Here is a 12830-nt window from a genome sequence, read left to right on the forward strand (position 1 = left end):
GTAGGGATCGGTAGTAGCGCCGCGGCCTTCGGACAGCTTTTCCTAGGCCATTGACGTCACGTTCATCAGTCACGTGACCTAGGGGCAGCTCAGTCCTCTTGAAGTGAATGGGTCCGAGCTGCGATACCAAGCACGGCGGTGTGCCCGGTGACATCTCCCAGGTAGCGGCACAATGCCTGTAGGAGGGGGGCCCCATCCATAGCACATGACTTTGGGTACAGCAATAAGAATGGACGGACACCACACTCATTACTGACGAGGTCAAAGTCGACACCGCAGTTTACAGCCGGCGTGTAAGCTATAGCTATATCAAACGTGGCACAGCCCGGGCACGTGGCATGAACGTCTCCAGCTCGGTCTTGAGAGATTGATTACAGTGGAGTTATTACCAGTCACTCTGCTCTTCTAGAACTGAAGACGTCCATCAGTTTTGTGTAACTGTTTTCAATTCCTCTGCTTGCCATCAGTGAATGGGAACTTTGTTGTGTGGACAGACCCAGTACTTCACCCGGGTCTGGTTACAGTTGTATCCACTCTATACCATCCTCTGTAGATTCCAGGCTGATACATTGTAACAAACTCAGAACAGGAGAGAAACTTGTAGTGTTTGCCTCACTGGATACAATTGTTACAAAGCCTCAGCTGCGAGAACCACGAGTCCATCAACAGGAATGTTCCCACTTGCTTAGAACATGATAAGGAACTGATAGACTAAGTAAATAAAACCGGACAACCCAGTTGGGGCCCATCTTACCACCCAGGCAGATAATGTGACGTGACTATAGCTGCCAGGCCGCGCCGTGACCTATGCGCTTCACATAACGGGCATAGCTGCTACCAATTTAGATCTGGCTGGAAAAAGGTGCCAAGATGTTTGAGCTGGAAGTCAACCCAGTTACATGAGCCAATGGTGTCGCTGGGAGAGCAGCCCGCTGCGAGGACGAAAACAAAATACCAGAGATAATGACAAAGATGTCGCTGCGGGTCAGGAGACTGCAAACATACCCCCGGGAAATACAAGTCCAATCCCCCACTGTCAGGAGGCTATATCTACTAATCAGCCGGCAGCCATGGTCCTCAAGATGTGCACCCGTTTTAATATAAAGCAAAAACTAGGATTCTGCGTCTGCTTAGTTCATAACAAATTTCTTGTTGACTGCAGCCTCCGCTAGGGGGAGGCACGGGGCTTACTGGAGACACCGAGTCAGGGACATCTGCACAAGAGATGACCGAATCAATTGGTCTCATCAGCAGGACTCCTTCACCTGCGAGAGGCTGTCCCCGCCGCTGAAGTATCCATCTGTCACTAGATTAACAGTTTCCTGCCTGCGATTAGCAGAGGCTCGGCTTCGGAGCAGCGCCCGTCAATGCAGCAGCGGGTTGGCGCTTCTTCACCGGCAGGGACAGCCTCTCTCACAGGTGAAGAAGTCCTGCCGAGGAGACTACATTGATTATTTAGAATCAATTTGCTGATCTCTAATCTGTACCATCCTGTATGAAATGAGCTCCCCCTAGTGGTGGCTGCAATAAATCCTAATTTCATTATTTAAAGGAGCAGCTCCAACCCCATAATAAACATTTAATTACATCAACCTTAGGAGCAACAGGATTTAGAATTAATCGCAAAAACTAATTATTTTTTTTGCCCCTAAACCGCATTTTACCTTAATACATGCAGCGATAAAGGCAAACCTCAGAAAATCACTTAAGTGCCACAAGCTAAATGAATTTTATGGCATCTGTCAGCAGATTTGTACCCATGACACTGGCTGACCCGTTACATGTGCACTTGGCAAAGAAAAATGAAGTTTTATTATATGCAAATGAGCCTCTAAGAGCAATGGGGGCGTTGCCGTTACACCTAGAGGCTCCGCTCTCTCTGTAACTGCACGCCCTCTGCACTTTGACAGGTCCAGGTGTGATCACTTTTTCACTGCCTGGTCCCTGCACTCAAAGTAGAGGGGGTGCAGCACTTGCCGAGAAAGCAGAGCCTCTCGGTGTAACGGCAACGCCCCCATTGCTCCTAGAGGCTCAAATGCAAATATTAAAATGTCATTTTCTCAGCCATGCGGCACATATGAACACGGGACCAACACAGACGCCTTCAGCCACATGTAACAGGTCAGCCAGTGTCATAGGGACAAATCTGCTGACAGACGGACTTTAAACAGTCAACTGGGCGGAGTCTCACAGTCTGGACCCCCCAACACCTTCATAGCCACCCCTGTATCCCCAGCCGCCTGCCCCAATTCTTGGGCATACACCGTTCAGATGTACCATCAGGGCATGCACAGTACAGCAAGATATACAGCGGCTGTTCTGCGCATGCGCAGGTTTCCGCTAGACTGTCAGAAGAAGATTCCCAGGGTGTCTCCTTGTTCCAGTATTATGAAGAAAAAAAAATTATTTTTTTTTTTAACAAACTTCCAATATATGTCCCAACCACAGAAGATCACAGAGAAGCATTTAAAGCACTAGCGGCCGCCTCTGTAACACGCCCGGTGCTGGGTGGAACACAAGGACACGGCCAACTTATTATGTATCATTGTGTGCCGCGTTCACACGCCTCCTCCTGGTTCAGGGCTTCTAACAGAAATGTGTTCTTGTCGAAAGGAACTCCAGGCACCTGATAAGAGAACAAGCTGCAGTGGAAAATTCCACGCCTCGGACAACGCTACCCTGACTCATTGTAGTTTGGATTACACAAATCTACCATTGCAACACCCAACGTGCCAGATCATAATAGGCACTAAAATGCGGGCCCTTGTCCTAATCTAATGACTAGAGGCTGCCGCAATGTGTGGGCACAAGTCATAAGGAAGTATGGCGAGGAACAGTCGGGACAAAGGTGTCCATCATTATACACATTATAGATTATACTCCAGAGCTGCACTCACTGTTCTGCTGGTGGAGTAACTGTGTACACACATTACTGATCCTGAGTTAGGGCTCTTTCACACCTGCGTTCTTTTCTTCCGGCATAGAGTTCCGTCGTCGGGGCTCTATGCCGGAAGAATCCTGATCAGTTTTATCCTAATGCATTCTGAATGGAGTGAAATCCGTTCAGGATGCATCAGGATGTCTTCAGTTCCGGACCGGAACGTTTTTTGGCCGCAGCAAATAGCGCAGCATGCTGCGCTTTTTGCTCTGGCCAAAAATCCTGAAGACTTGCCGCAAGGCCGGATCCGGAATGAATGGCCATTGAAAGGCATTGATCCGGATCCGGCCTTAAGCTAAACGTCGTTTCGGCGCATTGCCGGATCCGACGTTTAGCTTTTTCTGAATGGTTACCATGGCTGCCGGGACGCTAAAGTCCTGGCAGCCATGGTAAAGTGTAGTGAGGAGCGGTATACTTACAGTCCGTGCGGCTCCCGGGGCGCTCCAGAGTGACGTCAGGGGCGCCCCAAGCGCATGGATCACGTGATCGCATGGCACGTCATCCATGCGCATGGGGCGCTCCGATGTCATTCTGGAGCGCCCCGGGAGCCGCACGGACTGTAAGTATACCGCTCCCCCGCTCCCCGCTCCTACTATGGCAACCAGGACTTTAATAGCGTCCTGGCTGCCATAGTAACACTGAACGCATTTTGAAGACGGATCCGTCTTCAAATGCTTTCAGTTAACTTGCGTTTTTTCCGGATCCGGCGTGTAATTCCGGCAAGTCGAGTATACGCCGGATCCGGACAACGCAAGTGTGAAAGAGGCTTTACATCCTGTATTATACTCCAGAGCTGCACTCACTATTCTGCTGGTGCAGTCACTGTGTACATACATTACATTACTTATCCTGTAGTGATCCTGAGTTACATCCTGTATTATACTGCAGAGCTGCACTCACTATTCTGCTGGTGGAGTCACTGTGTACATACATTACATTACTTATCCTGTACTGATCCTGAGTTACATCCTATATTATCCACCAGAGCTGCACTCACTATTCTGCTGGTGCAGTCACTGTGTACATACATTACTTATCCTGCAGTGATCCTGAGTTACATCCTGTATTATACTCCAGAGCTGTACTCACTATTCTGCTGGTGCAGTCACTGTGTACATACATTACATTACTTATCCTGTACTGATCCTGAGTTACATCCTGTATTATACTCCAGAGCTGCACTCACTATTCTGCTGGTGCAGTCACTGTGTACATACATTACTTATCCTGTAGTGATCCTGAGTTACATCCTGTATTATACTCCAGAGCTGTACTCACTATTCTGCTGGTGCAGTCACTGTGTACATACATTACATTACTTATCCTGTACTGATCCTGAGTTACATCCTGTATTCTACTCCAGAGCTGCACTCACTATGTACATCCATTATATCAGATTGCACAATGCCAAATTCTTTTAGGGAACCTTTCCATTTAAATATTGGTGTTAACACATAAATGTCTGGCATCAATCACCACTAGCAGAGCATTATAGGAAATCTAACTTGTTACAAGCCATCTTCTCTGTTCACATACAAAGCTGAAGGATTTGTGAACGCCAGCCAGACTCTGTCACACCCCTTGATCCCTGGTACATTCCGTGGCTCAGGCCTAATAAAACATTGTCAGCAGAATTACCCTCCCTATGGAAGTAGTCCAATTCTTCAGTGACTACACAGACTGCCTGCTCTGCCGTCTCCCCTCCACCCCACTAAACGTTCAAAATGCAGCTCTGGCTGTGACTGGAGAAGAATGCAAAATGCAAATCTTCTATTTCATACCATTGATGTTGCTTTACCCCTTCCCCTGTCAATTTCTGGTCATGGCAGTAGCTTCAGAAATGTCAGCGGGGCGGAGGCTGCGAGGACTGGTACACACGAATCCCCTCCGCACACCCCCTTGTCCTGCGCTGTAATGAGGTATCACATCTCAGATGCCAGTACACAGGGTATCGGGTCTCCCTTTGGAAAGTTACTCCGACCTGACGCGTTTCCCTCCAGCATTTTCCACACCGGATAATTGTAGCAACTTATTAACTTAGAAGGTGGCAGCGCTGCCAGGAGGGCGGGCGTCGTAACAGGAGGATTTCCTAATACAGCGGCAGGACCGGCTTTGTGACCTCGGCAGGGCAGATAACCAGGGTTATTGAACTGGTCTATGGTGCCAGCGCCGACTGGCACCGCTCAGGAGAAGTGGACGGGCACCAAAGGGCAGAGGAAAGCACGCACCCTAGGGCAGGGGTCAACAACCTCCAGCTGCTGTGAAACTGCAACTCCCAGCATGCACACTTGCTTAGACTTCCCACAGAAGTAAAAAGGAGGATTATGGGAGTTGTAGTTCCAGAACAGCTGGAGCGCTGGACGTTGCCGATCTCTGCCCTAGGGGCAAAGCTGCAAATAAATAGCATTTCCACATTAAAAGATTGGTGGGGGTCTGGCACCCGGGAATCCCGCTGATCAGCTGTTTGAGAAGGCACCGATTCATAGGGCAGCTCACCAAGCACAGCGCCGTACAGTGTATAGTGGCTTTACTTGGTATCGCGCCCATCCCCATTCAATAGGGCTGAGCGCAATACCAAGCACAGCCACTATACTGAGCATGGCGCTGTGCTTGGTGAGAATGGAGAAGGCCATGGCGCTCACAGGAGCGTCGGTGCCTTCTCAAACAGCTGATTGGTGGGGGTCCCGGGTATCGTACCCCATCCACCTGATACTGATTACCTATCCTGAGGATGGCTCATCAGTATCAAAATCCTGGAAAACCCCTTTAAAAATTCTGCATTTCACCTCATTCCCAGCTATCCTAAGTGCACAAATCAGCTGTATAAGGCTCCATTCACACGTCTGCAAGTCTTGGCCGCACCTGTGCGGAACGGGGGCGGACCCATTCATTCTCTATGGGGACTATGTGCTCTCCGCATCCGCAATTCCGGAGCGCTGCCCCGATCTTCCACTCCGCGGCTCCGGAAAAAAAATTTGAGCATGTCCTATTCTTATCCAGCAATGGCGGACAAGAATAGGCATTTCTATGGGGGTGCTGGCCGGGTGTATTGCAGATCCGGAATGCACTACGGACGTGTGAATGGACCCCAACAGCCCAGAATGCTATATATATATCCCCTGTGACAATCCCCAGTGCTCCCAACCTCCTGCTGCTCTAAACCAGTGTCAGTCTTCACTGTAGTTCTGGTATTCTATTCATGAACTGAAAAGCTCAGGATAGCGTGAACTATAGGTCCTCGTAAGATAGAGGAGAACCTAGATGGCAAGATGATATCTGGCAACAGCCTGTCTAATGGCAGCCATCGCCATGCCTAAAGTCTCCAGATTTTTCCACAGCAAAGATTTACTTGCTATTCAGAACCTGAGCAAAGATGGGCGACATCCCCTTAGGAAACGGGGACTGGGGAGGTGGAACTGTATTAAAAATGATTGCTGATGTTACTGGAAACAGTCAGCATGCATGTCGTCAGACACGCCTCGCGTAGGTCATTTTTCCTACATCTGATGACTGTACGAACCTCTACAGATATTGATCTGGCCCTTAAGGTGACCCTAGAGCCCCGTGTCATCACCGCTAATCCAGCTCACCTTCAAGATCGTTCTACTGGAAGCTGAACCCTAGAATATAGAGTAAGGTGCCAGGCTGAGGACTTCAAGAGTTGGCCAATCTCTGCTTTGGACATGGTTTGCTAGTAGTGTCAATAAGTGGAAGACACTTGTCCTCCCAGGACACCTTGTAGTCGGCTGTAATCTGTAGTGGGGGCCCCAGCAGCACCAAGACGGGTAAAGAGGAAGGATGGCGCCGATACTGGTGGGGGTCTGATCCTTCAGATCCCACTGATCGCCAGGGATTTCTTTGCCGCTTTCACGGCTGTTACAGAGCAGCGCACAACTATACGCAACATGAATGGGGTGGAGCCCCATGAGTCGGCAAAGGCGCGTGTACAGATGCATTACGTGTTACCATTTCCAGCAGCGCCACCACAGGGCAAATGAAGCATTACACAGTGTCCAGACACATCAATGGGCTTTCCGTACAATATAGGACAGGTCCTCCAGAGCGAGAGACGCTCTTTGTAACCACTCAGGGAGAGGATTTCCCCACCCCCCCTCTCCCTCTTTAATAACCCTGAACTCCCCAAAGGGGTGCAAGAAAGTGTATTTTATAAACTGAATGACCCCTTTAATAAACCCCTTAAAAATACAAGATATTTTAAGGGCATTTTCTTCTAAAATAAAAACACATTTAAAGGGCAGGTCAGATGGTATTACTTTTTATATGTGGCTCACAGTGGGTTAAAAAAAAAGAAGAAAAAAAAAAAAGTTACACTTGCTCTCACGGATCCTCCACCACTTCCGCTTCTGTCCCCGCTTCCTGGTCCCGACCAGCATGAGGGAAAGAACCAAAGCCCCTAATCCAATCACGGGTCTAGGTTGCAGCCTGTGATTGGCTAAAGGTCCTATCTGTAGCCATTTTCTGTGTGTCGGGCTGCGACCATGAAGTAGGAGAGCAGATGTGGCCGAGGTGCATCAGAACGGCAGAAGATCTTAGAGGGCAAATGGAGTCTTATTTTTGACCCACTGTCAGCCATAAGAATAAAATACCCCTGCACAAAAAATAAAAAAAATTTATATTATAATAAATAATTACAAAATGGCCATCAGATCACAAAATGCTCTGGATTAAATGGAGAAACATCATAAAGGCTAAAAACATTTATTTAAATACACTCTGCCAAAGAAAGGGCATTTTGTGGAATATCCCTTTAAATCCATACAAGATGCACACACACACTTACCAATCTGCAACAGAACCGGTGTCACCAGTGCAGTCTCCATAGCGTAGCAAAACTCTCTACCAAACATCACCGCGCCATGCATGACCCAGAGGCGGGTCGGGATACGGTCAATAGAGACCTCGCTAATGGTCTCATCCCGACTCTCGGTCTCTTTGGGCTCGTCCTTCTTCAGCTTGGCCAGGGTGGGGTCCTGGACTTGCATAGATTCCGATTCGGCGCTCTGAGGGGCCATCTTCATCACCACAAAAATAGATCTATATATTCTTAGAGGCTCTATATAAATATTAATACTATATATCTGCAAAGATAAATAAAGACTTCTTCTTTGTTCAGCTTTCCACACGTTCCTCGTGCAAGTAATACTTTTGACTCCGCAGTGCAGGGGCCTCCGCAGCTTTGTGAGGGTGCGCAGGAGAGAACGGGATTTGGTGCTAATTCAATCATATGGCTTAGTGGTTTACTGTGAATTAGAGTTAAAAATCCATAATTGCCATTCAGTTAATACCAGTTTCATAATTTCTATAGAAGAAGTGGTAAAATTCTTGGTCAGGCGGTGGCAGGCTGGGAAGGCGACACACACAGGTGATGCACTGTTAATCCCCATCGAGCGGCTGATAAATCTGAAAAAAAAAGCAAAAACAGGCACCATATTAGAGGACGGAGTGGAGAGAGGGTGTTGTGCCGGCGAGAAGTCCTGGCCAGCTGGCGAGAGGGACGTGGAACTATCGAGGTACATAACAAAAACAGGCAAAGAAAGAAAACAAAAGACATCCTATGATCGCGGCTGGAGAATAAAAATACAAAACCAAAATTTTTACGATAAAAGGAACATTCTTTGAGGGGAAGCTGGCAGATAAACGATAAGATGACCTTTGTGGGAGCAAGTTGTTCATCCCATGCACAGATCTAACTTTACTTATATCCTGATTTACACATTTTAAAGTTTTTGGACTACACCAGCCATAAATGATTTACCTGTCGACAGCAGATACTATCCCTCCTAGCCTCACAACAAACAAGGAGAAGGGTACAAGTGGCTTGGCAACCAAGAATGGAGCAGTAGAAATTCAACATGCCTTCATTCCTCTGTGATGCCCATCATTGTCGAAGAAGGCCATATACATGATATAGCTGTCTACAACCATTTCTCCCAGCCCCACCACAAACATGGAGAGAGGTATACATGCTTGCCAATAAAGAATGGGAGCAGGAGAAATTCAACATGCCTTATTTGCTCACTGCTACCTACAGTCATTGGAGAAGACTTCCATTATTTTTTGGACTAAACCAGCCACACACATGATATGGCCGCCGACAGCCAACAGATCTTCTTCCCAGCCCCACCAAAAACATTGAGTGGCCTGGCAACAAAGAATGGGGCATGTGGAAATTCAACATGCCTTCTTCTTTGAAACCTACCATCAGAAAAAAAGCTTCCATAAATTTTTGGACTAAACCGGCCAAACACATGATATAGCTGTTGCCAGCTGTTCCTCTCAGCCTCATCATAAACAAAGAGCATGTAGAATTTCAGTAGAAAGAGGCATCTGAGGCTTACCACCCAAACAAAGAATGGGGCATTTAGAAATTTGACATGCTTTCCTTCCTCCAACAAGTTTCAACTCTATTTTCTGAACTAAAGAGAGCCATATATAAGACGCCATTAGCAGTTTCTCCCGACCCCACTATAATATACTGAGAAATTCATCATGGTGGATCTATCCTTCCTTTCAGACATCTGATGCTGGAGACATGGAAGGCTCCCATCATTATAAGATGGTTGGCCACTTCCACAGAAACCTTGTGTGTGGCTGGCTTAGAACCCCCACAACAGCAGTACCAAAATTACGACAAGAAAAGGTGCCAACCTTGGTCACGATAGTTGGCGAGGCTTCCCTCATCTTGCCTACATCTGGCATGGTTTATATTTCCTGCCCAATGATTAACCAATCTGCAACTCCCTTCCAAAGGATGGATAATATTTTTGGATCTTTGACACCACCACCAGATCTAATCGTACATTTCAATGGATACCTTTTTGGGCAGGGTTGTCCAAGACACCATGGCCCAAACTCAACTAAAGGTCTTCAAAATCACTTAGAGCGTTGGATGAAGCTATGAGGTAACGACGAAGCACAACATAATGAAAGTGAATAGAGTCAAGTTTACCGCGGGCAGTGGCAACCCGATAGTCATTAAAAATCCAGATCTGCACCACGATCTCTGGTCATGAGATGTATCCCGACCCAAAAGCCGCAGCTATAATGACTACCAGCTTTAAATTATTGCTCGTGGTTTCCTTTTCCCAAAGTGACAAGCCTCCATCCTTGTGACGTCACCACTGTCCTGTCGAGGGGCAGAAAGTGGCAGAGTTATCTCAGTTTCCTGATAACAGCGCTCTGACGTATGGAGCCAAACTCTCCCAGAATAGAAATCTCTGTTCTCCACTGGGACTTTATTGAAGTCACTTCATGATTTTTCTCGGCAAGAGCGACTGACTCACCGCTGACTACATTCTGCCCGCCTTGTTCTTTCCCAAGTCCGTGTGCTCAGGAAGCGGAGAATCATTGTATCAGTTATTGTAGGAAGGGCGAGAAAGTCAAGCCTGGTATTCATAGACGACCCATTGCAGACAGAAGGATTTATCAGACAAAAACTACTCACTAACACTAAAAACACTAATGGGGGCAGTAAGGCTTAGGGGGTGAAATTCTAAGGCTACTTTCACACTAGCAGCAGGACGGATCAGACAGGCTGTTCACCCTGTCGGATCCGTCCTGCCGCTATTTTGCCATCCCCCTATAATGGGGACGGGGGCAGAGCTCCGACACAGCACGGCGAAAGGCAGCCGGACTAAAAAGTACTGCATGGCCGACTTTTTAGTCCGACGGCCTCTCGCCGTGCACTGCTGTACCGGAGCTCCACCCCCTTCCCCATTATAGTCAATGAGGACGGAGCGGCGACACAGGAAAATAGCGGAAGGACGGATCCGACAGGGTGAACAGACTGTCGGATTCGTCCTGCCGCTAGTGTGAAAGTAGCCTTAGTCTGTCTGAATGGTAGCAGAGCCAGGGGCTATCCATAGTATTTAGTATATTGGGCAGTCTAGATGGGCCAAATGGTTCTTATCTGCCGACACATTCTATGTTTCTATGTTCCATGTCATACAAATCACATCTACCGTAGTATACAATAAAGAACAATTCCAGTGATCTATAGATATTTTTACCGTCAAATGCATATTTTTTCATCATTGGATCCATCTGCTATAATACTGATTTCATGTTTGAGCCATTATGTTCTTGTACATAGGAGGCAGTATTATAGTAGTTATATTCTTGTACATAGGAGCAGTATTATAGTAGTTATATTCTTGTACATAGGAGCAGTATTATAGTAGTTATATTCCTGTACATAGGAGGCAGTATTATAGTAGTTATATTCCTGTACATAGGAGGCAGTATTATAGTAGTTATATTCTTGTACATAGGAGGCAGGATTATATTCTTGTACATAGGAGCAGTATTATAGTAGTTATATTCTTGTACATAGGAGGCTGTATTACAGCAGTTATATTCTTGTACATAGGAGCAGTATTATAGTAGTTATATTCTTGTACATAGGAGCAGTATTATAGTAGTTATATTCCTGTACATAGGAGGCAGTATTATATTCTTGTACATAGGAGGCAGTATTATAGTAGTTATATTCTTGTACATAGGAGGCAGTATTATAGTAGTTATATTCTTGTACATAGGAGCAGTATTATAGTAGTTATATTCTTGTACATAGGAGCAGTATTATAGTAGTTATATTCCTGTACATAGGAGGCAGTATTATAGTAGTTATATTCCTGTACATAGGAGGCAGTATTATAGTAGTTATATTCTTGTACATAGGAGGCAGGATTATATTCTTGTACATAGGAGCAGTATTATAGTAGTTATATTCTTGTACATAACAGTATTATAATACGTATCTCCAAAGACAGACTGATAGGGACCTTAGATTGTGAGCCCCATTGGGGATATCTTGATGCTAATGTCTGTAAAACGCTGCAGAATATAGCAGCGCTATATAAGTGCATAAAATAAAATCCTTGTATATAGGAGGCAGCTCTTTAAAGAGGACCAGTCCCCAAAAAGTGCAATGCAATCTGATAGCACCATCTTAGAGCAGGAGGAGCTGAGCAGACTGATGTATATTTTTGTGGGAAAAGATTCAGTAAAACATGTAATTCATACATTTATATCTCAGCTTTTTCCTTCTACCTCTGTGAACAGCTATCGGTACAGAAGGGAGGGGTTATCAGGGACTGATAGCACTGTGTGTATCCAGAGATAGTCACTGATTACAGCTCCTCCCTGTACAGATAGCACTTCACAGGGCTGCAGATGTAAATGTAAAAATCAAACTTTACTGAATCTTTTCCCACACACCATACACAAGTCAGCTCAGCTCCTCCTGCTCTATAATTTGGCGCTTTTAGATTGCACTGCATTTTTTGGCGACAGGTCCTCTTTAATACGCACATGGAAAAAAATCTATCTATGTGACTAAGGCCTCCTGCACACAAACGGTCCAGTTGCCGTATTGCAGACCTATTCACTTGAATGGGTCTGCAAATCCGTAACAGAATCCTACAGAAGCAGTACGGATTGCTTCTGTGGTGTTCCGTTCCGTACATCCGTTCCGCAAAAAGATAGAACTTGCTCTATCTTTTTTGTGGAACGGGCGGATCACGGACCCATTCAAGTTGAATGGGTCTGGATCAGTCCTGGAGGCGGCACGAACGTTCTCCGTGCATTGGGGACCGCAAATACACGAAACGTAACATACGTGTGCAGGAGGCCTAAATCCTGTAAGAGTTACCCTTTAGGAGGGATTGGAACATTGGACATGTAGACCCAGGGGTACATTTATTTATAGGTCCCCCCTACACCTTGATCTGACAAGAACTGCACCAATACAATACGTAAAATTTTGGAGCATAAATAAATGTCACACACACATAAGGCGTAGATTATAATGAGACGTGGGTCGGATGACACCGGGGTCATCTAGTAAACATGAACAATGTCTTCAGCTTCT

The 12830-nt window shown here is 46.3% G+C and overlaps 1 protein-coding gene across 2 annotated transcripts in view; it reads right to left on the bottom strand.

The window, feature by feature from the left end:
* SLC45A4 (solute carrier family 45 member 4) overlaps positions 1 to 12830 on the bottom strand; it is a 96736-nt gene that overhangs the window by 40667 nt on the left and 43239 nt on the right. For both annotated transcript variants that reach the window (XM_044295087.1, XM_044295088.1), the window contains exon 2: positions 7740 to 8359. In XM_044295087.1, the coding sequence (XP_044151022.1) occupies positions 7740 to 7977 (238 nt within the window). In that variant the 5' untranslated portion in view covers positions 7978 to 8359. The remainder of the gene's footprint in view (positions 1 to 7739; positions 8360 to 12830) is intronic.

The sequence above is a fragment of the Bufo gargarizans genome, chromosome 5, assembly GCF_014858855.1.
Source record: "Bufo gargarizans isolate SCDJY-AF-19 chromosome 5, ASM1485885v1, whole genome shotgun sequence".
Lineage (NCBI taxonomy): Eukaryota > Metazoa > Chordata > Amphibia > Anura > Bufonidae > Bufo > Bufo gargarizans.